At 65.3% G+C, this 23,589-nt stretch overlaps 1 protein-coding gene across 2 annotated transcripts in view; it reads left to right on the top strand.

Moving 5' to 3' along the window:
• Positions 1 to 23,589, top strand: part of SLC12A5 (solute carrier family 12 member 5) — a 114,457-nt gene that overhangs the window by 67,786 nt on the left and 23,082 nt on the right. For both annotated transcript variants that reach the window (XM_054046391.1, XM_054046393.1), the window contains exons 13-19: positions 6,112 to 6,230; positions 6,709 to 6,807; positions 7,336 to 7,455; positions 8,194 to 8,298; positions 8,678 to 8,846; positions 12,059 to 12,254; positions 17,178 to 17,347. In XM_054046391.1, the coding sequence (XP_053902366.1) occupies positions 6,112 to 6,230; positions 6,709 to 6,807; positions 7,336 to 7,455; positions 8,194 to 8,298; positions 8,678 to 8,846; positions 12,059 to 12,254; positions 17,178 to 17,347 (978 nt within the window). The remainder of the gene's footprint in view (positions 1 to 6,111; positions 6,231 to 6,708; positions 6,808 to 7,335; positions 7,456 to 8,193; positions 8,299 to 8,677; positions 8,847 to 12,058; positions 12,255 to 17,177; positions 17,348 to 23,589) is intronic.

The raw sequence follows: 23,589 nt of genomic DNA, 5'->3' as shown, positions 1-23,589 counted from the left end.
CCCCATGCTCTGCCTCATCCCCCTCAGCCCCTGTCGCCCCATAGTACCCCGACCCCTGGCTCTGCCCCACCTCCCCATGGCAACCCGACCCCCACTGTCACGGAGTATTGGGGGACTCAGGGCCCTGCACCCCCGGCTTCCTGCGATTCACCATGACTCTCAGCCAGCCAGTAAAGCAGAAGGTTTATTTGGATGACAGGAATACAGTCCAAGACAGGTCTTGCAGGCACAGACAACAAGGACCCCCTCAGTTAGGTCCATCTTGGGGTCCCCGGGCATCCCAGCCCAGCCCCCCTTGGGAGGTCAGAGCCATCTCTGCCCCCCAGCCCTCTCTCCCTGCCTGCTTCCAGCACTCTGCCTTCAGCGACCCCTCCCACAGCCTTTGTTCAGTTTCCCGGGCTAAGGAGTCGCCTCCCCTTCAACCCCTTCCTGGGTTCTCATGTTACACACTCAGGTAAAAAGAAGAACAGGAGTACTTGTGGCACCTTAGAGACTAACAAATTTATTAGAGCATAAGCTTTCGTGGACTACAGCCCACTTCTTCGGATGCATATAGAATGGAACATATAATGAGGAGATATATATACACACATACAGAGAGCATAAACAGGTGGGAGTTGTCTCCCACCTGTTTATGCTCTCTGTATGTGTGTATATATATCTCCTCATTATATGTTCCATTCTATATGCATCCGAAGAAGTGGGCTGTAGTCCACGAAAGCTTATGCTCTAATAAATTTGTTAGTCTCTAAGGTGCCACAAGTACTCCTGTTCTTCTTTTTGCGGATACAGACTAACACAGCTGTTACTCTGACACTCAGGTATGCGCCCTCGGGCAGATCCCATCCTGCAATGCAGACCATCCTAGTCACACTCCCCTGTCAGCATTCACAGACCACAGTGAGAACAGGCCCAGTTCGTCACATCTCTCCCCCCTTCGAGACCGAACTGAGCAGGGTCACTTTAGCCAGTGACCCGGGGAAGTTCGAACCTACCCCCGTTCCCATGGATGCCCCCGCATCCCTCCCATTCCTTGGTGAGAATTACACCAGGTCCCTCCAGTTTCACGCCCCCCCTTAGGTCGGGGGTGCTTGATGGCACTCGCAGTTCGCATGTGGGAAGGTTTATGCGGCCTGCGCCCTTTTCCCACCCCCATACCTCTGGGGCTCCAACTGGGCTGTGGTCTTCTCCCAGCGCTCCAGTCTGGAGGTCTGTGCTTTGGGCTCTCTTGGTTCAGAGCCGCCCTTTTAACCTTGGCCACCCTCTGGAAAGGATCCTTTATGCTGGGCAAGGGTCCTAAAGCTGTTTTCCCCTTGTCCCAGGCCTTCCTCCCCCTCTGACAGGGGTCACAGGATCCGCAGTACTGTCGGACAGTAACAAAGACCCCAGGCCAGTAAAAGCTCCGTAGCAGCCTCTGCTGGGTACGCCAGGTTCCCTGGTGCCCTGCGAGGGGAATGTCATGGGCCCGGCACAGCAGCTGGCGGCGATACTTCTGGGGTACCACCAGCTGCCTCCTGATCCCCCCTGACTCCATTTTCCCTGGGGGAGCCCATTCTCGGTACAGGAACCCCTTCTCCCACAGGAACCTTTTCCGGCCACCTCGTCCCATGGTCTGTACCGCATTGAGGTCGGCTAGGTCCCTTATCTTCCGCAAGGAGGGATCTCTCTGTAACTCGGCCTGGAACTCAGCAGCTGGGACAGGGATGGCCACCTGCTCTTTCTCGCCCGCTGGGTCCGAAGCTGCAGCCTCCCTGAGCCGTGTCCCTGGGCGTTCCCTCCCCACCAGCTTAGGGTCCCGCGCCTCAGGCAAAGCACCCCCCCCAAGGCCAGGGGGCAGTGCCCCTTGCCGGCTCTGACCGCGGGTCACAACTAAGGCGGTCTGGGGGCTGCTTGGCCAGTCCTCTAGGTCCCCCCCCATCAACACCTCGGTGGGCAAATGGTGGTGCACTCCCACGTCCTTGGGGCCCTCCTTGGCCCCCCATTTCAGGTGTACCCTCGCTACGGGAACCTTGAATGGGGTCCCGCCCACCCCGGTCAGGGTCAGGAAGGTGTTGGGCACCACCCGATCTGGGGCCACCACCTCGGGCCGGGCCAGTGTCACCTCTGCGCCCGTGTCCCAGTAACCATAAACTTTCTTCCCCTCCACCTCCAGGGGAACAAGGCACTCGCTCCGCAGGGACAGCCCCGCGCCAACCCTGTAAACGGAGAACTTTGAATCCGGAGCATCTGGCCCCCCAGAGAAGCTAGCCTGGGGCTCTCCTCCCTCCTTAGCAGGTGGTACTCTGCCAGCCCCCCTTCCCTGGGAATGCTGCCTCTCGCCGGGCTGGGTCTCTACCCAGTCAACCCTCTGTGGGTTCGGCCTGCTCAGTCTGTCCCTGAGCCTGGGGCACTGGGCCCGTATGTGGCCCTTTTGGCCACAGTGGTAGCAGCCCATGTCCCATGGGTCCCCTTGAGTGGGTCGGATGGTCCTGATGCCGGATGTTCCCCTCTGATGGGGTTTTTCTGTATTTTCCCACGGGGGGGTCCCATGGTGACTCTCTCTCTGCGTTGTGGTGGGATTGCACCTTTGGGACTCCTCCCTTTTATCTCCTGACCGGCTCTTTACGAACTCATCGGCCAGCCGGCCTGCCTGTCGCGGGTTCTCTGGCTTTCTGTCCACCAACCACAGCCTCAGGTCAGATGGGCACCGCTCATACAGTTGCTCCAGTACCAGCAGTTTGACCAGGTCCTCCTTCGTCTGGGCCCCATCAGCCCACTTGCTGGCGTATCCTTCCATGCGGGCGGCTAGTTGCAGATATGAGATCTCAGGGGTTTTATCCTGATTCCGGAACCTTTCCCGGTACATCTCAGGAGTCAGCCCAAACTCCCGTAGCAGGGCCTTTTTGAATAGCTCGTAGTCCCCTTTCTCTGCCTCTTCCAGTTGGCGGTACAATGCCACGGCTTTGGGGTCCAGTAAGGGGGTAAGGACCCGGAGTCTGTCCGCGGGATCAACCTGGTGCAGCTCGCAGGCCGTCTCAAAGGCCTCCAGGAAGTCATCCATGTCCTCCCCCTCCTTGTATGGGGCCATGATGCACTTATCAAAGCTCCGTGCAGTCCTGGGTCCCCCCTCACTCACCGCAGCCGGGGGTTCGCTGCCCCTCAGCCTCGCCAGTTCCAGTTCACGCTGATGCTGTCTCTCATTCTCCTGTCTCTGTCTCTCTTTCTCCTCCCGTTCATGCTGTCTCTGTCTCTCTTCATGCTGATGCTGTCTCTCTTTCTCCTCCCGTTCATGCTGACGCTGTCTCTCTTCATGCTGTCTCTGTTGTTCACGATCCTCCAGCTCCCTCAGTTTTAGCTCTTTCTCCCATTCCAGCCAATTCCGCTCCCCGGATGCCGAACGCCGCCGGGAGGATCCTCTGCTGGCCGGCGAGCTTCGCCGGGGGGACCCCCTGCTGGCCGGGGGGGTCACGGCGCCCTCGGTATTTGCTGGGCTCCTCCCCACCCTTCCCCTAGGCATAGGAAGGAGGGGTCTCGGGAAGCCCTCAGCAGCCGGCTGACCACTCCCAGCTGGGACAGACACTGGTGCCTGCGCTGCATTTGCCAGGCTGCTTCCCTGAGACACAGGGATCAGTTCATTCGCGCGATCTTCCGCCTCCAGCTGGGCAATGAGCTGTTCTTTGGTGAGCCTCCCAATGCGCAGCCGCCTCTGCTTGCACAGCTCCACCAGGTCGCTCTTAAGCCGCTTGGCATACATCTTCCTGCTGGCCATTCACCGGCCTGTGTGCTCACAGCTCCCCACAGTTCCCAGGGGGCCCCCTAGTGTGCCAGCCCTTCTCGAGGTCACCGCCTCTCTGCCAGGGTCGAGCTGCAGACTCCTCCGCCCCTGGGACCACTCGCTGCGATCCCCCCGGGGGACCCTGTTACTGCAAAAGTCCTTCTCGCTGGTCACACACTCCCAGGGGTAATAACCGTCTCTCTCTCACTCTTCAGCACGCCTGGTGTGACGAACTGGGCCTGTTCTCACTGTGGTCTGTGAATGCTGACAGGGGAGTGTGACTAGGATGGTCTGCATTGCAGGATGGGATCTGCCCGAGGGCGCATACCTGAGTGTGTAACATGAGAACCCAGGAAGGGGTTGAAGGGGAGGCGACTCCTTAGCCCGGGAAACTGAACAAAGGCTGTGGGAGGGGTCGCTGAAGGCAGAGTGCTGGAAGCAGGCAGGGAGAGAGGGCTGGGGGGCAGAGATGGCTCTGACCTCCCAAGGGGGGCTGGGCTGGGATGCCCGGGGACCCCAAGATGGACCTAACTGAGGGGGTCCCTGTTGTCTGTGCCTGCAAGACCTGTCTTGGACTGTATTCCTGTCATCCAAATAAACCTTCTGCTTTACTGGCTGGCTGAGAGTCGCAGTGAATCTCGGGAAGAGGGGTGCAGGGCCCTAACTCCCCCACAATCCGCGACACCTGGTCCCCGTCAATCCCCCTTCGTTTTACTGTTCCCCAGTCACTTACTGCAGGAAGCGCCGTCCACGGGGTGCAGTAGATCCCACTGCTGCCACCAGTTGTCACGGAGTATTGGGGGACTCAGGGCCCTGCACCCCCGGCTTCCTGCGATTCACCATGACTCTCAGCCAGCCAGTAAAGCAGAAGGTTTATTTGGATGACAGGAATACAGTCCAAGACAGGTCTTGCAGGCACAGACAACAGGGACCCCCTCAGTTAGGTCCATCTTGGGGTCCCCGGGCATCCCAGCCCAGCCCCCCTTGGGAGGTCAGAGCCATCTCTGCCCCCCAGCCCTCTCTCCCTGCCTGCTTCCAGCACTCTGCCTTCAGCGACCCCTCCCACAGCCTTTGTTCAGTTTCCCGCGCTAAGGAGTCACCTCCCCTTCAACCCCTTCCTGGGTTCTCATGTTACACACTCAGGTATGCGCCCTCGGGCAGATCCCATCCTGCAATGCAGACCATCCTAGTCACACTCCCCTGTCAGCATTCACAGACCACCGTGAGAACAGGCCCAGTTCGTCACACCCACGCTCTGCCTCATCCCCCTCAGCCCCTGTCGCCCCATAGTACCTCGACCCCCGGCTCTGCCGCAGCCCCCATCCTCCCCATGGCACCTCGACCCCCAGGTGCTGCCGGAGCCGCACAGCCAGTGGTGTAGCTAGGAGTGGAAATGGAGTGGAAATGTCGGGGGGGCCTATGTATGGGGGATGGGCAGTGACCAAAGCGCTGCCCCGCGCTCTGTTCAGTACGATCGGGTGTTCGAATGCAGGGGGCAGGGCGGGAAGCAGAGAAGGGCTCTGAGTGCTGGGGTGGCCAGTGGAGGGGGCGAGCCCCCAGCCCCCCAGGCAGGCACAGGTTAAGCTGGGGCAGTGTGTGGGGGGGATGGGTGGCACCTGCACCGGGCCTGGCTGTTGCCAGAGTTGCCCAGGGCCGGGAGAAGTTTGCATGGCTGGGCCGACCAGGCTGTGCCATCCCCTGCGGGCCGTGGCCTCCCAGAGCCTCCTACTTTCAGCCTGGAGGGCCTGCTCCACAGCCATAAGTCAGGCCTTGCCATGGCTACACCCACAAGACACCTGCATAGCTACTGCCCCAGGTCCCCACACGCAGCCAAGGCACCCACCGACCACTGGGCCCCCCAGTCCATGCCCTGTCTCCATCTCTGTCTCCTCTTGTGGCCCCTCGCTTGTCTGTCCCTGACCTGCGCTGTCAGCTCCCACCCGTGCCAGTGCCTGCGGGCTCCTCGGCAGGGGCTCTGCCTCGCTCTATACTTGTCAGGCCCTGGCGCCCAGAGCGAGCCACGTCCCCGTGAACACATGCGTCCTGCAGGGGTGGGCCTGTGCCAGCCCCCGCGTCTCGTGCCTGTCCCCGGAGCTGAGTGCGGCGTCCCTGCGGCAGCCCCGGGGCTGACTGCCTGGTGCCCAGGTGGGGCAGCCTGGCCCTGCCCCGGGGTAGCTGGGGCGTTCTGTCTCCTCGGCTGTGGGGCAGACGCCACCAGCAGGGACCCCTCTGTGCCAGCTGCTAGGGGTGCCTGCCCCATGCCAGGGCCTCCCAGTGGGCGTTAGATGGGAAATGGGCAGGGTCATCCCCTCCCCTCCCAGGCACCCTAATGCTCGTCTCTTTCGCTCTCCACCCAGGTCTTCGGCCACGGCAAAGCCAACGGGGAGCCCACCTGGGCGCTGCTCCTCACCGCCTGCATCTGCGAGATCGGGATCCTTATCGCTTCCCTGGACGAGGTCGCCCCCATCCTCTCCATGTAGGCAGCACGCTCTGGCTGCGCGCCCCCCCCCCCCCCCCCCCCCGAGACTGGGCCAGCCAGGACACTCCCCCACTCAGGATGCAGCCCCCTGTCCTGCGGCTGGTGCCATCGGGATTAGCCGTGTGATGCCTGTCCCTGCATGGCACTGCCTGGGCTTGCCCAGGCCCTGGCTGAAGGAGCGCTCTGCCTGGGGGTGCCAGGGAGATGTGCCCGCTCCGGCACTGGTGAGCGCGCCCCTCGCTAGCAGGAGAGGACAGTCCCACGTGGGATGCGGCCCCTGTCTCTTGGCCACCATTCTGCCAGCTGCCGTTTCCTCCAGAGAGCCTGGCAGCAGCTGGGATCCCCGAGGGCCCCCTGGGACAGCCAGTGCGCGGGCATGGTACCTCCCCGCACCCATCCCTGGGGTTCCTGGGGCCAGGCCGCCACTGGCTCTGGGGTGAAAGGCTCAGGCACTGTCTCTGTTTCTCGCCTGCAGGTTTTTCCTGATGTGCTACATGTTTGTCAACTTGGCGTGCGCGGTGCAGACGCTGCTGAGGACACCCAACTGGCGGCCCCGGTTCCGATATTACCACTGGTGGGTGTTGGCCTGCAGGAGGATCCCGTCCCGGGGCCCTGCCCTTCCTGACAGGCGCTGCTGCCGCCCAGGGATGGGCCCTGTTGCTTCATGCAGGGGAGCGGGAGCATGAGTTCAGGATGCTGCTCCCACTGGGCGATGTGGAGCAGGCCTGGCCCACTCGGAGCCTCAGTTTCCCCACGTGTGCAGTGGGGAGGTTGGTTCCCAGGGGCGGGATCACCTGAACAGTAGGGAAGGGCAGGCAGCTCCTGTGCTGATGGAGGCCAGGAGGAGCAATGCTAGCTGAGGCCGGTCTCACCTGGGCCTGGCTTGGGCAGGGCTAGCGGGACCTGCGCTTTGCCCAGGCAGCCAGACTCCCAGCTGGAGCAGCGTCCCTTCCCCTAAGGTCCCTCCTGGCGGCCAGGGCCATGGAGTACCTCAGAGGCAGGTTGGGGTGCTGGTTGGGGAGGTGCCGGGGCTGGGGCAGGGCTCTGCGTGCTGGAAGGCTGGTGTCGTGGGGCTGGGCTGAGAGCTCCCTTCGCTCCCCAGGACACTCTCCTTCCTGGGCATGAGCCTCTGCCTGGCCCTGATGTTCATCTGCTCCTGGTACTACGCTCTCGTGGCCATGCTAATCGCCGGCCTCATCTACAAGTACATCGAATACAGGGGGTGAGTGTGGCACCCCGACTCGGGGCATGCGGGGCGGGGGAGCTGCTCCTGGGCTCAGGCATCCGCCACGACAGGGCTGAACGGAGCCCGCGGCAGGGCAGGGCAGGGCAGGGCAGGGCAAGGCAGGGCAGGGCAGGACAGGAGTTCCCCAGAGCCCTGCCGGCAGCGTGGTCAACCCAGCGCCCGCTAAGCTCCGTCGTGCTGGGAAACAGCAGGCGCCTGGGCTGGAAAAGAGCCAAGCCCTGGGAGCCCTGAGCCCTGGTCGCTAGTCCCAGCTCTGCTGCCGGGCGCTCAGGGAGTCCCCAGACCCCTCCCCATAGGCCCACGGCAGGAGCTCTGACGCTGGCCCCAAGTGAAGTGGGAGATGGGGCGCAGCAGGGCAGGGCTTTGCCCAGCTCACAAGCCGCCACAGGCTCTGTCAGGCTGTTGGATTGTCCGAGCTTCAGTCAATCAGCAGCCACCCAGCTCCCAGCGGGTCCCCCCTCCCCCTCCTAGGGAGCAGGCCTGAGAGCCCCCCCGGTGCCCCTCTGGCTCCCCCCTCTAAGCCCAGCTGCCTTGGAGAGAGCTGGTGGCACCCTGGGACAGGAAACTAGCGCTCTAGTGCTTAGGGCCTTCCACTGGCCCTTCGCAGCCTGCCCCAGGACCCCCCAGCTGCCCTCAGAGGGGAGCTGGCCCCCAGAGCGTGGGCTGGCCTCCAATCCTGCCCGGCGCTGAGTGCCCCTGTCCCTCCCCTGGCAGAGCGGAGAAGGAGTGGGGCGATGGCATCCGAGGGCTGTCGCTCAGTGCGGCACGCTACGCTTTGCTTCGGCTGGAGGAGGGACCCCCGCACACCAAGAACTGGAGGTGAGTGCGGGGCGGCCGAGGGGCTGGAGCTGCCTCTAGCCAGTAACGGGGCCAAGAGCAGGGAGTGGGTGGTGGGCAGGATGGGCACTTAGGAAGCTCCAGAGGAGAGCCCTGCCCAGGAGCTCACATCCTGGGGCATGGGCAGGGTCGGTGTGGCTTGGGACTGGTGGGGGGAGGGGGAGGGGTGCATGGGGCAGAGGGTTTGGGCTCCGGGGTGCAGACGGATGGGGGCGCCCTGCCTCTAGGGGCCGTAAGGTTTGTGTGACCGGGGCGCATGGCAGGCACTGGATGGAGGCTCATAGATCCCCGGGGGTGGGTGTGGTACAGGGTGTGGGGCTGAGCGTGGCCAGTGTTTAACCCCAGGGTGTTCCCTTCCCAGGCCTCAGCTGCTGGTTCTGGTCCGAGTGGATCAGGAGCAGAACGTGGTGCACCCGCAGCTCCTGTCTCTCACCTCACAGCTCAAGGCCGGCAAGGGGCTGACGATCGTGGGCTCTGTGCTGGAAGGGACCTTCCTGGATAATCACCTGCAGGCCCAGCGGGCGGAGGAGGTGAGGGCAGCACCAGCAGTAAGACCCCCGCTGTGATGGGTTGGGTCACAGAAACCCCCGTGGGAGCTGCCACCTGATGTGCAAACCTACTCCTGCCCCTGCTTTCCTGCCCTGGGAGCTTGGGACTTCAGTACCCTGCCTGGCTGTGCCAGACCCGCTAGCCTGCTGCAAACCCAGACCCAGGTCTGAACCACGTTCCCTAACAGCTGTAGGCTTGACTGAAAGCAGCTAACAGAAGTGTTCTTGTCTTTAACACTCAGATGCCCAACTCCCAATGGGGTCCAAACCCAAATAAATCCGTTTTACTCTGTATAAAGCTTATGCAGGGTAAACTCATAAATTGTTCGCCCTCTATAACACTGATAGAGAGACATGCACAGCTGTTTGCCCACCCAGGTATTAATACTTGCTCTGGGTTAATTAATAAGTAAAAAGTGATTTTATTAAATACAGCAAGTAGGATTTAATGGTTCCAAGTAGTAACAGACAGAACAAAGTAAGTCACCAAGCAAAATAAAATAAAACACGCAAATCTATGTCTAATCAAACTGAATACAGATAATCTCACTCTCAGAGATGCTTCAGTAAGTTTTTTCCTCAGATTGGACCAGGAGCGCTGCCCTAGGCAGCGGAAGGTCCCGCCCCGAAATGCCGCCACGGTCGCTGCCCCCCAAATTGTAGTGCCCTAGGCGACCGCCTAGGTCACCTAATGGGTTGCACCGGCCCTGGACTGGACACCTTCCAGGCCTGGGCACAATTCTTTCCCCTGGTACAGCTCTTGTTCCAGCTCAGGTGGTAGCTAGGGGATACTTCATGATGACCCCTCCTCTTTGTTCTGTTCCACCCCTTTATATATCTTTTGCATAAGGCAGGAATCCTTTGTCCCTCTCTGGGTTCCCACCCCTCCTTCTCAATGGAAAGATACCAGTGTAAAGATGGATTCCAGTTCAGGTGACATGATCACATGTCACTGTAAGACCCCAAAGCCTGACTCACAGGAAGGCTGGCCTGCAAACAGAGCATCCAGTCAATTGTCCTGGTTAATGGGAGTCATCAAGATTCCAAACCACCATTAATGGCCCACACTTCGCATAATTACAATAGGACCTCAGAGTTATACTTCATATTTCTAGCTTCAGATTCAAGAATGATACATTCATACAAATAGGATGATCACACTCAGTAGATGATAAGCTTTGTAATAATACCTCACAAGAGACCTTTTGCATGAAGCATATTCCAGTTACATTATATTCACTCGTGAGCATATTTATATAAAATCATATAGACTGCACAATGTCACACCCGCCCCCGGTGCCGCTTCCCTTCCTCAGTCACCGGCGCCCCCGTCTCCAGGCTACTCCCGCCCAAGGGCCTGCAGCCCACACAGGAGCTCCGTGCCATGGTGCGCTGGCCTGGGAGCAGAGCCTCCTCTTGGGACACTTCCTGGCTGCACACTCCCTCCCAGGGCCTCACAAAGCCCCCAGATCCCCCTCCCCACACCCACAGCAGCCAGGCCTGCCCCCGCCCCCCGCTTGGCACTACTGTCGGGTTTGCCGGCTGCCATGGGTCGCAGCTGGCTCACAGCAGCTGGCACTGGACGGCCCCAGCGGAGCACAGCCCTGGGACTCCGGCGTCCGCACTGAGCCAGGTCTCACTGACCCCAGCCTGCTTGTAATCAAACAATTTCTCCTCTTGGTGACATGTTATAATTTTTGTGAGTAAATAATTCTAAGTGCTGCGCTCCCTGCCCGTCGGGCCTGCAACAGGGACGCCCCTCAGCGCTGCACAGAAAGTGAGGGTGGCACGCGCTAACTCAGCATGCTGCCTGGCAGTGCCAAGGCAGTGCCCCCATGCTCCTGGCTGACGGGGGATTTGTGAACTTCTGGCATGGCCCTCTACCCAGCACGCTGCCCACCCTCAATTAGCCCAGGAGGCTGTGGGGAGGGAGGGCGGGGGGCAGCGGCAGGGCTGTGGGTCAGAAGGGGCGGGCAGGAGTGGCGTAGCAAGGCTGTGGGTTGGGGGGTAGCGGCGGGGCTGTGGGTCAGGATGGGGGGGAAGGGATGGCGTAGCAGGGCTGTGGGTCGGGGGGGGGGACAGCGGACATGTGCATCACCAGAATGCCGGGGATGTGCACGGGGGGAGCTGGGGCGTAGAGTGGGGGGAGCCGGGGCGTAGAGTGTGGGGAGGGGATGTGCACGGGGGGAGCTGGGGCGTAGCGTGTGGGGAGGGGATGTGCACGGGGGGAGCTGGGGTGTAGAGTGGGGGGAGGGGATGTGAACGGGGGGGGAGCTGGGATGTAGAGTGTGGGGAGGGGATGTGCACAGGGGGAGCTGGGGCGTAGCGTGTGGGGAGGGGATGTGCATGGGGGGGGAGAGCCGGGGCGTAGAGATGGGGGAGGGGATGTGCATGGGGGGGACCCGGGGTGTAGAGTGTGGGGAGGGGATGTACATGGGGGGGGTAGCTGGGTTGTAGAGATGGGGGAGGAGATGTGCACGTGGGGGGAGCTGGGGCGTAGAGTGTGGGGGGGAGTTGTGCATGGGGGGGGAGAGCCGGGGCGTAGAGATGGGGGAGGGGATGTGAACAGGGGGGGCGGGGAGCCGAGGCGTACAGTGGGGGGGATGTGAACGGGGGGGCGGGGCAAGCCGTGGGGCTCAGCATAGGGGGAGGGGATGTGTCCAGTGGCAGCATGAAATGGCTGCTCCGTGCCCTGCTTGCTGGGTTGCCGGGGGAGCACACGGCTGGGCTTCCCCCTAATAAGATTAGGAGCTTGTAATCAAACAATTTCTCCTCTTGGTGACATGTTATAATTTTTGTGAGTAAATAATTCTAAGTGCTGTGCTCCCTGCCCGTCAGGCCTGCAACAGGGACGCCCCTCAGCGCTGCACAGAAAGTGAGGGTGGCACGCGCTAACTCAGCATGCTGCCTGGCAGTGCCAAGGCAGTGCCCCCATGCTCCTGGCTGACGGGGGATTTGTGAACTTCTGGCATGTGCCCTCTACCCAGCACGCTGCCCTCCCTCTGCCCACACCCCTGCCTGCCTCGCCTGCTGCCCAGGCCCGTGGCTCCAGGGGACGTGGGGAGGGGACCCTGCTCATGGAGGGTTCTGGGTGCCGCTGGCATCTGCGGTGTCCCCGCTGCTCCTGGGACGGCCCCGGGACGCTGTGCTGTTCTGCTGTCGCTAATTCCCCTCCCTGTCTCTCCCCGGGGCAGTCCCTGCGCCGCCTGATGGAAGCGGAGAAGGTGAAAGGCTTTTGCCAGGTCGTGATCTCGTCCAACCTGCGGGATGGCGTGTCCCACCTCATCCAGTCCAGCGGGCTCGGTGGCCTGCAGCACAACACTGTGCTGGTGGGGTGGCCACGCAACTGGCGGCAGAAGGAAGATCACCAGACCTGGAGGAACTTCATTGGTATGAACCAGCCTGGGGGCCCGTGACTCTGAGCAGGGTTCACGGCCACCGCCCGGTCCGGCACCTGCAGATCTGGAGCTGGGGGGAGCAGGAGGGGAGGGGACAAACCAGCAGTGCCTGGTGCTGTGTAAACCCTCAATTAGCCCAGGAGGCTGTGGGGAGGGAGGGAGGGGGGGCAGCGGCAGGGCTGTGGGTCGGAAGTGGCGGGCAGGACTGGTGTAGCAGGGCTGTGGGTTGGGGGAGGCAGCGGCGGGGCTGTGGGTCAGGATGGGGGGGAAGGGCTGGCATAGCAGGGCTGTGGGTTGTGGGGGACAGCGGCAGGGCTGTGGGTTGGGATGGGGGCAGGGCTGGCGTAGCAGGGCTGTGGGCCGGGAGTGGGGGGCAGAGGCAGGGCTGTGGGTCGAGGGGGGCAGCAGCAGGGCTGTGGGCTGGGAGGGGGGGGGCAGAGGCAGGGCTGTGGGTCGAGGGGGGCAGCAGCATGGCTCTGGGCCGGGAGGCAGGGGCAGCAGCAGGGCTGTGGGTCGAGGGGGGCAGCAGCAGGGCTGTGGGTTGGGATGGGGGCAGGGCTGGCGTAGCAGGGCTGTGGGCCAGGAGTGGGGGGCAGAGGCAGGGCTGTGGGTCGAGGGGGGCAGCAGCAGGGCTGTGGGCCGGGCGGGGGGGGCAGAGGCAGGGCTGTGGGTTGGGATGGGGGCAGGGCTGGCGTAGCAGGGCTGTGGGCCGGGAGGTGGGGGCAGAGGCAGGGCTGTGGGTCGGGAGGGAGGGACAGAGGCAGGGCTGGCGTAGCAGGGCTGTGGGCCGGGAGGGGGGGGCAGAGGCAGGGCTGTGGGTCGAGGGGGGCAGCAGCAGGGCTGTGGGCCGGGAGGCGGGGGCAGAGGCAGGGCTGTGGGTCGGGGGGGGCAGCAGCAGGGCTGTGGGCCGGGAGGGGGGGCAGAGGCAGGGCTGTGGGCCGGGAGGCGGGGGCAGAGGCAGGGCTGTGGGTCGGGGGGGGCAGCAGCAGGGCTCTGGGCCGGGAGGCGGGGGCAGAGGCAGGGCTGTGGGTCGGGGGGGGGCAGCAGCAGGGCTGTGGGTCGGGAGGGGGGGGCAGCAGCAGGGCTGTGGGTCGAGGGGGGCAGCAGCATGGCTCTGGGCCGGGAGGCGGGGGCAGAGGCAGGGCTGTGGGTCGGGGGGGGCAGCAGCATGGCTGTGGGCCGGGAGGCGGGGGCAGAGGCAGGGCTGTGGGTCGAGGGGGGCAGCAGCAGGGCTGTGGGCCGGGAGGCGGGGGCAGAGGCAGGGCTGTGGGTTGGGATGGGGGCAGGGCTGGCGTAGCAGGGCTGTGGGCCAGGAGTGGGGGGCAGAGGCAGGGCTGTGGGTCGAGGGGGGCAGCAGCAGGGCTGTGGGCCGGGCGGGGGGGGCAGAGGCAGGGCTGTGGGTTGGGATGGGGGCAGGGCTGGCGTAGCAGGGCTGTGGGCCGGGAGGTGGGGGCAGAGGCAGGGCTGTGGGTCGGGAGGGAGGGACAGAGGCAGGGCTGGCATAGCAGGGCTGTGGGCCGGGAGGGGGGGGCAGAGGCAGGGCTGTGGGTCGAGGGGGGCAGCAGCAGGGCTGTGGGCCGGGAGGCGGGGGCAGAGGCAGGGCTGTGGGTCGGGGGGGGCAGCAGCAGGGCTGTGGGCCGGGAGGGGGGGCAGAGGCAGGGCTGTGGGCCGGGAGGCGGGGGCAGAGGCAGGGCTGTGGGTCGGGGTGGGCAGCAGCAGGGCTCTGGGCCGGGAGGCGGGGGCAGAGGCAGGGCTGTGGGTCGGGGGGGGCAGCAGCAGGGCTGTGGGCCGGGAGGCGGGGGCAGAGGCAGGGCTGTGGGTCGGGGAGGGCAGCAGCAGGGCTGTGGGTCGGGAGGGGGGGGCAGCAGCAGGGCTGTGGGTCGAGGGGGGCAGCAGCATGGCTCTGGGCCGGGAGGCGGGGGCAGAGGCAGGGCTGTGGGTCGGGGGGGGGCAGCAGCAGGGCTGTGGGCCGGGAGGGGGGGGCAGAGGCAGGGCTGTGGGTCGGGGGGGGCAGCAGCATGGCTGTGGGCCGGGAGGCGGGGGCAGAGGCAGGGCTGTGGGTCGGGGGGGGCAGCAGCAGGGCTGTGGGCCGGGAGGCGGGGGCAGAGGCAGGGCTGTGGGTCGGGGAGGGCAGCAGCAGGGCTGTGGGCCGGGAGGCAGGGGCAGAGGCAGGGCTGTGGGTCGGGGGGGGCAGCAGCAGGGCTGTGGGCCGGGAGGCGGGGGCAGAGGCAGGGCTGTGGGTCGGGGGGGGCAGCAGCAGGGCTGTGGGCCGGGAGTGGGGGGCAGAGGCAGGGCTGTGGGTCGGGGAGGGCAGCAGCAGGGCTCTGGGCCGGGAGGCGGGGGCAGAGGCAGGGCTGTGGGTCGGGGGGGGCAGCAGCAGGGCTGTGGGCCGGGAGGGGGGGGCAGAGGCAGGGCTGTGGGTCGAGGGGGGCAGCAGCATGGCTCTGGGCCGGGAGGCGGGGACAGAGGCAGGGTTGTGGGTCGGGGGGGGCAGCAGCAGGGCTGTGGGCCGGGAGGGGGGGGCAGAGGCAGGGCTGTGGGTCGAGGGGGGCAGCAGCATGGCTCTGGGCCGGGAGGCGGGGGCAGAGGCAGGGCTGTGGGTCGAGGGGGGCAGCAGCATGGCTCTGGGCCGGGAGGCGGGGGCAGAGGCAGGGCTGTGGGTCGAGGGGGGCAGCAGCAGGGCTGTGGGCCGGGAGGCGGGGGCAGAGGCAGGGCTGTGGGTCGGGGGGGGCAGCAGCAGGGCTGTGGGCCGGGAGGCGGGGGCAGAGGCAGGGCTGTGGGTCGGGGGGGGGCAGCAGCAGGGCTGTGGGCCGGGAGGCGGGGGCAGAGGCAGGGCTGTGGGTCGGGGGGGGCAGCAGCAGGGCTGTGGGCCGGGAGGGGGGGGCAGAGGCAGGGCTGTGGGCCGGGAGGGCAGCAGCAGGGCTGTGGGCCGGGAGGCGGGGGCAGAGGCAGGGCTGTGGGTCGGGGGGGGGGCAGAGGCAGGGCTGTGGGCCGGGGGGGGGGGCAGAGGCAGGTCTGTGGGTCGGGGGGGGGGGGGCAGAGGCAGGGCTGTGGGCCGGGAGGCGGAGGCGGGGGCAGAGGCAGGGCTGTGGGTCGGGAGGGGGGGGCAGAGGCAGGGCTGTGGGCCGGGAGGGGGGGGCAGAGGCAGGGCTGTGGGCCGGGAGGGCAGCAGCAGGGCTGTGGGCCGGGAGGCGGGGGCAGAGGCAGGGCTGTGGGTCGGGGGGGGGCAGAGGCAGGGCTGTGGGCCGGGAGGCGGGGGCAGAGGCAGGGCTGTGGGTCGGGGGGGGCAGCGGCAGGGCTGTGGGCCGGGAGGGGGGGGCAGAGGCAGGGCTGTGGGTCGGGGGGGGGGCAGAGGCAGGGCTGTGGGCCGGGAGGCGGGGGCAGAGGCAGGGCTGTGGGCCGGGAGGCGGGGGCAGAGGCAGGGCTGTGGGCCGGGAGGGGGGGGCAGAGGCAGGGCTGTGGGTCGGGGGGGGGCAGAGGCAGGTCTGTGGGCCGGGAGGGGGGGGCAGAGGCAGGGCTGTGGGTCGGGGGGGGGGGGCAGAGGCAGGTCTGTGGGCCGGGGGGTGGGGGGCAGAGGCAGGGCTGTGGGCCGGGAGGCGGGGGCAGAGGCAGGGCTGTGGGCCGGGAGGGGGGGGCAGAGGCAGGGCTCTGGGCCGGGAGGCGGGGGCAGAGGCAGGGCTGTGGGTCGGGGGGGGCAGAGGCAGGTCTGTGGGCCGGGGGGGGGGCAGAGGCAGGGCTGTGGGTCGGGGGGGGGCAGAGGCAGGTCTGTGGGCCGGGAGGGGGGGGCAGAGGCAGGGCTGTGGGTCGGGGGGGGGCAGAGGCAGGGCTCTGGGCCGCGGGGGGGGGGCAGAGGCAGGGCTGTGGGCCGGGAGGCGGGGGCAGAGGCAGGGCTGTGGGTCGGGGGGGGCAGAGGCAGGGCTCTGGGCCGGGAGGGCGAGGTTCTGGTTCTGGTGCGGCTGCGTGGGCCAAAGCAGGAAGTGGACACTGTTGAGAGCCAGCCCAGTCCTTGCTGCAGCTGCAGAGGGTTACTATGGGGCCCCTCTTCATTTCGCGCTAACAGCAGAGGGGTCAGTCTCGTTCCTGGGATCACTCCGTGGCCGCCAGCTGTGCTCCTGTGCGAACGCACTGGCTCGTTCCTCTCCTTGGGGACCCCGAGCCGCTCAGCCCTCTAGGCCCTGCTTCGCATTGGGCCTCTGCCATGCTGGGCTCCGCCCCGGCTCCCTCGGCATCCCATGACAGCCACATCCCACTGGGACCAGGAAGCTATTGACTAAGAGGGGCGTGCGGAAGGCAGAACCTTCATGGGGGTCATACCTGGCCTGTGGAACTCACTGCCACAGGAGAGAAGAGACTCCAGCCCTACCGCATCCAGCGCTCAATGCAGAGCTCCACTCTGAGACACCACTCCCCTCAGTAAGGTCTGTGTGCACACACAGCCACGCACACCTGCGCACACCCACAGACCCCCAAACGAGTAAAAGCAAAGCCACCCAGAAGCTCCCCCCGCGGTGTTGCCTGCAGGCTGGGAGGAAGCGGTGGATTGTGCATGCGTGTGCATGCCAGGTGTGATCACCCCGCCATGGGTCCACATGCTCCTTGTACCGGGCGCGTGGGGGCCAGGCAGCAGCTGGATGCAGCCCCCAGCTGGCGTTGAGCAGGGGCCCAGGGCTCTGGCGGCCTCTCCCCGTTGGCAGCAGGCCCCTCAGGGAAATGCTGGGCACTGTGCAGAGGGACGGAGGATGACGCCCGGAAGCCCCTGCCGTGCTCCCTGGGGATGCAGTGCTCTGGGACGCACCTGGCGCTCCTGGTGGGAGCCGGGAGGACGTTGCACTGGTGGGTCAGCAGCCCCTCACGCTGCTGGGACGGGGCTGGTCTCTGCACGGCCCCTGTCCTGACCCACAGCCCTTCCCCACAGAGCTGGTGCGGGAGACCACGGCCGGCCACCTGGCCCTGCTGGTCACCAAGAATGTTGCCATGTTCCCGGGCAACCAAGAGCGGTTCTGCGAGGGCCACATTGACGTCTGGTGGGTCGTCCACGACGGGGGGATGCTGATGCTGCTGCCCTTCCTGCTGCGGCACCATAAGGTACTGTGGAGGGGGGGGGCTGGGCTGGGACCGGAGGGGGGGGCTGGGATCGGGGGCTGGGCTGGGACCGGAGGGGGGGGCCGGGCTGGGATCGGGGGCTGGGCTGGGATCGGGGGCACGGGCTGGGACCGGAGCGGGGGGCCGGGCTGGGATCAGGGGCTGGGCTGGGACCGGAGGGGGGGGCCGGGCTGGGATCAGGGGCTGGGCTGGGACCGGAGGGGGGGGCCGGGCTGGGATCGGGGGCTGGGCTGGGACCGGAGGGGGGGTTGGGCTGGGATCGGGGGTTGGGCTGGGACCGGAGGGGGGGGCACGGGCTGGGACCGAAGGGGGGGGCCGGGCTGGGATCGGGGGCCGGGCTGGGACCGGAGGGGGGGCCGGGCTGGGATCGGGGGCACGGGCTGGGACCGGAGGGGGGGGCTGGGCTGGGACCAGAGGGGGGGCCGGGCTGGGATCGGGGGCACGGGCTGGGACCGGAGGGGGGGGCCGGGCTGGGATCGGGGGCACGGGCTGGGACCGGAGGGGGGGGCCGGGCTGGGATCGGGGGCACGGGCTGGGACCGGAGGGGGGGCCGGGCTGGGATCGGAGGGGGGGGCTGGCACCGGAGGGGGGGGCCGGGCTGGGATCGGAGGGGGGGGCTGGGACCGGAGGGGGGGGCTGGGCTGGGATCGGGGGCACGGGCTGGGACCGGAGGGGGGGGCTGGGCTGGGATCGGAGGGGGGGGCTGGGACCGGAGGGGGGGGCTGGGCTGGGATCGGGGGCACGGGCTGGGACCGGAGGGGGGGTTGGGCTGGGATCGGGGGCACGGGCTGGGACCGGAGGGGGGGGCTGGGCTGGGATCGGGGGAGTGTCCCCCCCTTTGGCATGTCAGCCAGGCTGGGATCGGGGGGCTGGGTGCCCCATCATGATTCACAGGATCTGTGCTACTCTGCGGCCTGTCGACTGTCTGAGATCGACAGGGTGGGGAGATCAGGGTGGGAAGCCGGGCTGGTGTCCCCCCTTTGGCATGTCAGCCAGGCTGGGATTGGGCGAGCCGGGCTGGGATCGGGGGGGTGTCCCCCCTTTGGCATGTCAGCCAGGCTGGGATTGGGCGAGCCGGGCTGGGATCGGGGGGGTGTCCCCCCTTTGGCATGTCAGCCAGGCTGGGATTGGGCGAGCCGGGCTGGGATCGGGGGGGTGTCCCCCCTTTGGCATGTCAGCCAGGCTGGAATTGGGCGAGCCGGGCTGGGATCGGGGGGGTGTCCCCCCTTTGGCATGTCAGCCAGGCTGGGATTGGGCGAGCCGGGCTGGGATCGGGGGGGTGTCCCCCCTTTGGCATGTCAGCCAGGCTGGGATTGGGCGAGCCGGGCTGGGATCGGGGGGGTGTCCCCCCTTTGGCATGTCAGCCAGGCTGGGATTGGGCGAGCTGGGCTGGGATCGGGGGGGTGTCCCCCCTTTGGCATGTCAGCCAGGCTGGGATTGGGCGGGCTGGGCTGGGATCGGGGGGCTGCCCCCCCCTTTGGCATGTCAGCCAGGCTGGAATTGGGCGAGCCGGGCTGGGATTGGGGGGGTGTCCCCCCTTTGGCATGTCAGCCAGGCTGGGATTGGGCGAGCCGGGCTGGGATCGGGGGGGTGTCCCCCCTTTGGCATGTCAGCCAGGCTGGGATTGGGCGAGCCGGGCTGGGATCGGGGGGGTGTCCCCCCTTTGGCATGTCAGCCAGGCTGGGATTGGGCGAGCCGGGCTGGGATCGGGGGGGTGTCCCCCCTTTGGCATGTCAGCCAGGCTGGGATTGGGCGAGCCGGGCTGGGATCGGGGGCTGTCCCCCCTTTGGCATGTCAGCCAGGCTGGGATTGGGCGAGCCGGGCTGGGATCGGGGGGCTGCCCCCCCCTTTGGCATGTCAGCCAGGCTGGGATTGGGCGAGCCGGGCTGGGATCGGGGGGGTGTCCCCCCTTTGGCATGTCAGCCAGGCTGGGATTGGGTGAGCCGGGCTGGGATCGGGGGGGTGTCCCCCCTTTGGCATGTCAGCCAGGCTGGGATTGGGCGAGCTGGGCTGGGATCGGGGGGCTGGGTGCCCCATCATGATTCACAGGATCTGTGCTACTCTGCGGCCTGTCGACCGTCTCCTGGCAGCACCCAACGGGGTCACACTGTTTCACAAGGGTCGGCCATGTGGCTTCAACGCCTCCGGCTCCAGCCCTCCGGTTTGACGCCGTGAGCTCTGCCAGGGAGCCCCATGGTGCAGAGCCCTGGTCAGAGACTTTCACCCCCTCGGGGATCCAGGACTCAGCCCGAGGCGGCTGGTTATTATCCCCGGCCACGGTGCTGGGAAGTCCCGTGTGCGGCACAGAGAAGCAAAGGGCCAATGAAAGCTGTGACCTCCCCCGCCCGGTCTCTGTCAGGCCCAGGTGGGAGCTGCGGGGTCTTTGCGTGCCCAGTTCCAGCACAGACTCCAGTGTCCTGCTGCAGCCCATGCTGAACGCTGCCTCTGACCCTCGGGTGCTCAGTCCTTGGCGGTGCCCGCGTCTTTCTGCTTCCCCCGGCCTGGCACAGTGCAGATGCTCCTTTCGTGGCACAGGATCAGCGAGAACATTTGCAGTCCCATTAACAGAACCCTGGCAGGGCAGACGTAGCTCTTTCCAGCAGCTGCAGCCATGCCAGAGGCGAGGGCTCAGGTAAAGCCCCGTCCCCATAGACACAGATGGAGCCAGGAGCCCACGCAGCGGCCAGGCCTGCTCTCAGTTGTGGCCCGTTCCAGTCCCTGGGGAGGGGTGTCTTGGTCAGGTATCAGTCGGGTGTGTCTCCCCCTTGGCATTGGCTTGCAGCAGCACCGCGCGTAGCCCTGCGGCACCGGACCCCAGGAAGGGTTTGTTTGGTACTGAGTTCACACAAACTGGGTCCTGGCTTAGGGCCCCTTCCCGTGCAGAGAGCCCATGCTGTCCGGCTGACCCTTCCTGGACACTGCGGCGCTGGGAGCGGTGAGCAGCTGGGGGTATAAATTTCCAGTAGTACCACGTGGCCAGTTCTGGCCATATACAGCCGCTCCCCACCCTGTGACCCAGTACAACACCTTGGCCACCCCCTCTTTACACTCTCCGGCCTTTATAGTTGTCACGGACTCACAGATGGTGCCCACTCGTGGCCCCGTGCGGTCCGTGGGGAGTGCCCCTTTCAGTGCGACAGCCCTTCTCGGGGGTCCACTCTCTCCCGGGGTCAGGCCCCTCCACCTCCTGGAGCCGCACCTCTCGGAGCCTTAGCACGTCTGTCTCTGCCGTGGGCCCCCTCAGGGAGTCCCCTCGCTCTGGACCGCCGGGGCCTCCACCCCCCGAAGGGGTTGATGCCACCCTGTTCTCTAGCCCGGAGTGACTCTCAGCCAGCATGAAACAGGAGGGTTTATTGAGAGTTGAACACAGCACAGGAAACTCTCTGAGCCTCAGGCCTGGCCTCCCTCAGCACAGCACAGCACAGCACAGCACAGCACCCTGCATCCCAGTTGGCCCCCTGCCTGCTTCTTCTCTCCAGCCCGGAGCCCCCCTGCTTCCCAGCTGGGCATCAGAGATCACCGGCCCCATGCCCCACCTCTGTCCATTGTCTTCTTTCTAGGTAAACAGGGTCACCTGGGCCTCCCCTCCTCTCCACCCTCCGCCCCTCCTCTGGCTGGAACCGGCTGGTTAGGTCACGGGGTCCTCTCTTCGCAGCCCATTGTCCTTCCACTGGCCAGAGCTGGGTCTCTGGGTCGTCAGGTCACCAGTCACTGGGGTCTCCCTCCTCCAGGCCATCGGTTGGGGTCCCAAGTTCCCTCTCCAGTCCGCTGTAACCACAAACTCCCTCTCCCCTCACCTCGTTAAAGCAGTAACACCCAGGGACACTGAGTCCCACTCCCTCTGCATGCAAACCACTGGAAAACCATGAAAAGATAAGAAAATCTCCCACTTTGTCACAATAGTCAGTCCTGAATCCTCCAGGCGGCCCAGCACCCTCATCGCTGGGACACAAGTTCCTCCCAGGTCTAGCTAAAGACACAGATATTATCCATGTACATCAGGGCAAAATCCTCCCCCCCAATAACTGCCCCCCCACCCCCGGTGCTGACAGCTGGCAGGCGCCCCCTTGAGGCCGAAGGGTAGGACCAGGAGCTCAAAGAACCCTATAGGGGTGGTGAAGTTAGATTTCAGCCTGGCATCTGGGTGCAAAGGCACCTGCCAGTCGCCTGGTGAGATCCGTAGTAGTGAGGTAATGCGCGCCCCCCCCCCCCCAACTTGGCTAGAATCTCGTCTGGCCTAGGCATTGTTCACCTCGTTCAGCTGGGTGATGACCTTAAAGGGCTGGTCCCAGGCAGCTCGGAGCTTGTTCCCCCACGCGGGGATGAGATCCATGCGCTGGTTCCCTGTGATGACATAGGAGCAGGCACGTGCTGTGCAGTCATACCAGCCCTCCGGCTTCCCTTGGGCCCTGGCTAGGTTCTCCCTGGCAAACCTTTCCCGAAAGGACAGCACGTACTCACCACTGAGTCTCCATGGAGGGAGTCTTTCCCCTCTCACTCAGCCCAGCAAGTCCGGGGGTCCCTCACTCTTCTCCCATTCAGCAGTTAAAGGGGCAAACCCTGTAGATTCCTGGGGCACGTCCCTATAAGTGAACAGCAGGGAGGGAGAGCATTTGTCCCAGTCCTGCAGATGCTGTTCCATAAACGTCCTCAGCATCATGATCAGGGTCCCATTACACCTTCCCACCAGCAGTTGGACGGAGGGGGATGGGCCGGGCCCAGGTGATGCAGGCCCCACATTTCCCCCACAAGCCCTGGAGCAGGGCTGACATGAAATTAGATCCTTTTTCTGTCAGGCCTTGCTGGGAACCCCACTTGGCTGAAAATGGTCAGCGGCAGCATAGCTGGAGGACAGCCACCGGCGCCGTGGGGTAGCGAAATCCACCACTACCAAACTACACGTCTTCCGACTGGGTTGCCCAGCTAAGGGGCCCCACAATGTTCACAGCCACCCTCTGAAGAGGTCCTGCTCAGAGCGTCTCAGTGCTGGTAGAGTTGCCAATTTTGGTTAGATGTATTCCTGGAGGTTTCATCACAGGACATAATCTTTAATTCCTGGAGACTCCAGGTCAATCCTGGAGGGTTGGCAACCCTAGGACTGCTTTACACTTTGCCTGGACGGGGATCACAGGCAGGCAGTAAAAGCACCAGACAGTCCACGTTCTGCGGCAGTCTAGCCGGGGGCACTGGCTCCCCTGATCCCCTGAGCGAAGGATGGGATGAGCCTGCGGCAGCACCTCTGCGGAGCCATCAGCTGCCTCCTGATGCCCCCAGGGTCAGCGTTCCCTGGGGACCCCGTTCCTGGCACAGGAATCCCTCTCACCCGGGAATCTTCCCCTGCGGTCCTCCTCAAGAGGGTGACAGCGCCGTGGCCAGCCAGGGCCCTCCTATTCTGAAATTCAGCTGCTGGGTAAGGAGTGTGACCTGTCCATCCTCACTGGCTGGGATCTGAGGCCCAGCACTGCTTGGCCGTGACTCAGTTTCCCCACCTGTCGACAGAGTCTCAGTGGGGCCCCAACAAGCACATTCCCCCAAGCCACAGGCAGCAGCTTGCTAGCCCCATCATTTGAGTTCAGGACTTGGGGGTGGGAGGACTCTGGCTCTGGGAAGGACCAGGACACTTGAGCAGCGTCTGGCCAGTCGGGAAGCTTTTCCCATCAGCAGCACTGCAGGGAGCTGATCCTGCCCCCCATCCCCTTTGTGCCCCTCCTGGGCCTCCCCATCTCAGGTAGATCCTTGCTCCAGGCCCGTGACCCACAGTCCCGACACCGCCCTCGTGATTACATATTCACTGGGCACAAACTGAGCCAGTTCTAGCACATCGGGCCATGCAAGCGTCACCGCAGACCCTTGTTCCACTGTCCCTGGACCCATTTCCCAGCCTGCTGTACAGGGATAATAAAGCTTTTGCTCAGCGCACACCTTGTGAATGGCTGCCCCAGCACAAGAGGGTTGAGAGCAGATGTTGCCCATCGCACCCGCACAGAGACACAGGCATTCCCCTGGGCTGGGCCATCACCAAGGTAACTCTTTGGTGGTCCCATTTAAAGTCCATGCATCTGACGACGTGGGTTTTTTACCCATGAAAGCTTATGCCCAAATAACTGTGGTAGTCTCTAAGGTGCCCCAAGGACTCCTGGTTGTTTTTCCTGATCCAGACTAACACAGCGACCCCTCTGCAGTGATATCTGCACCAGCACGGAGAGAGTCTCCCAGCACTGCGG

The sequence above is a fragment of the Malaclemys terrapin genome, chromosome 12 (assembly GCF_027887155.1).
Source record: "Malaclemys terrapin pileata isolate rMalTer1 chromosome 12, rMalTer1.hap1, whole genome shotgun sequence".
In the NCBI taxonomy this organism is placed as follows: domain Eukaryota; kingdom Metazoa; phylum Chordata; order Testudines; family Emydidae; genus Malaclemys; species Malaclemys terrapin.
Note: the sequence above shows the minus strand (reverse complement) of the source record. Positions and strands in the feature narration are given on the sequence as shown.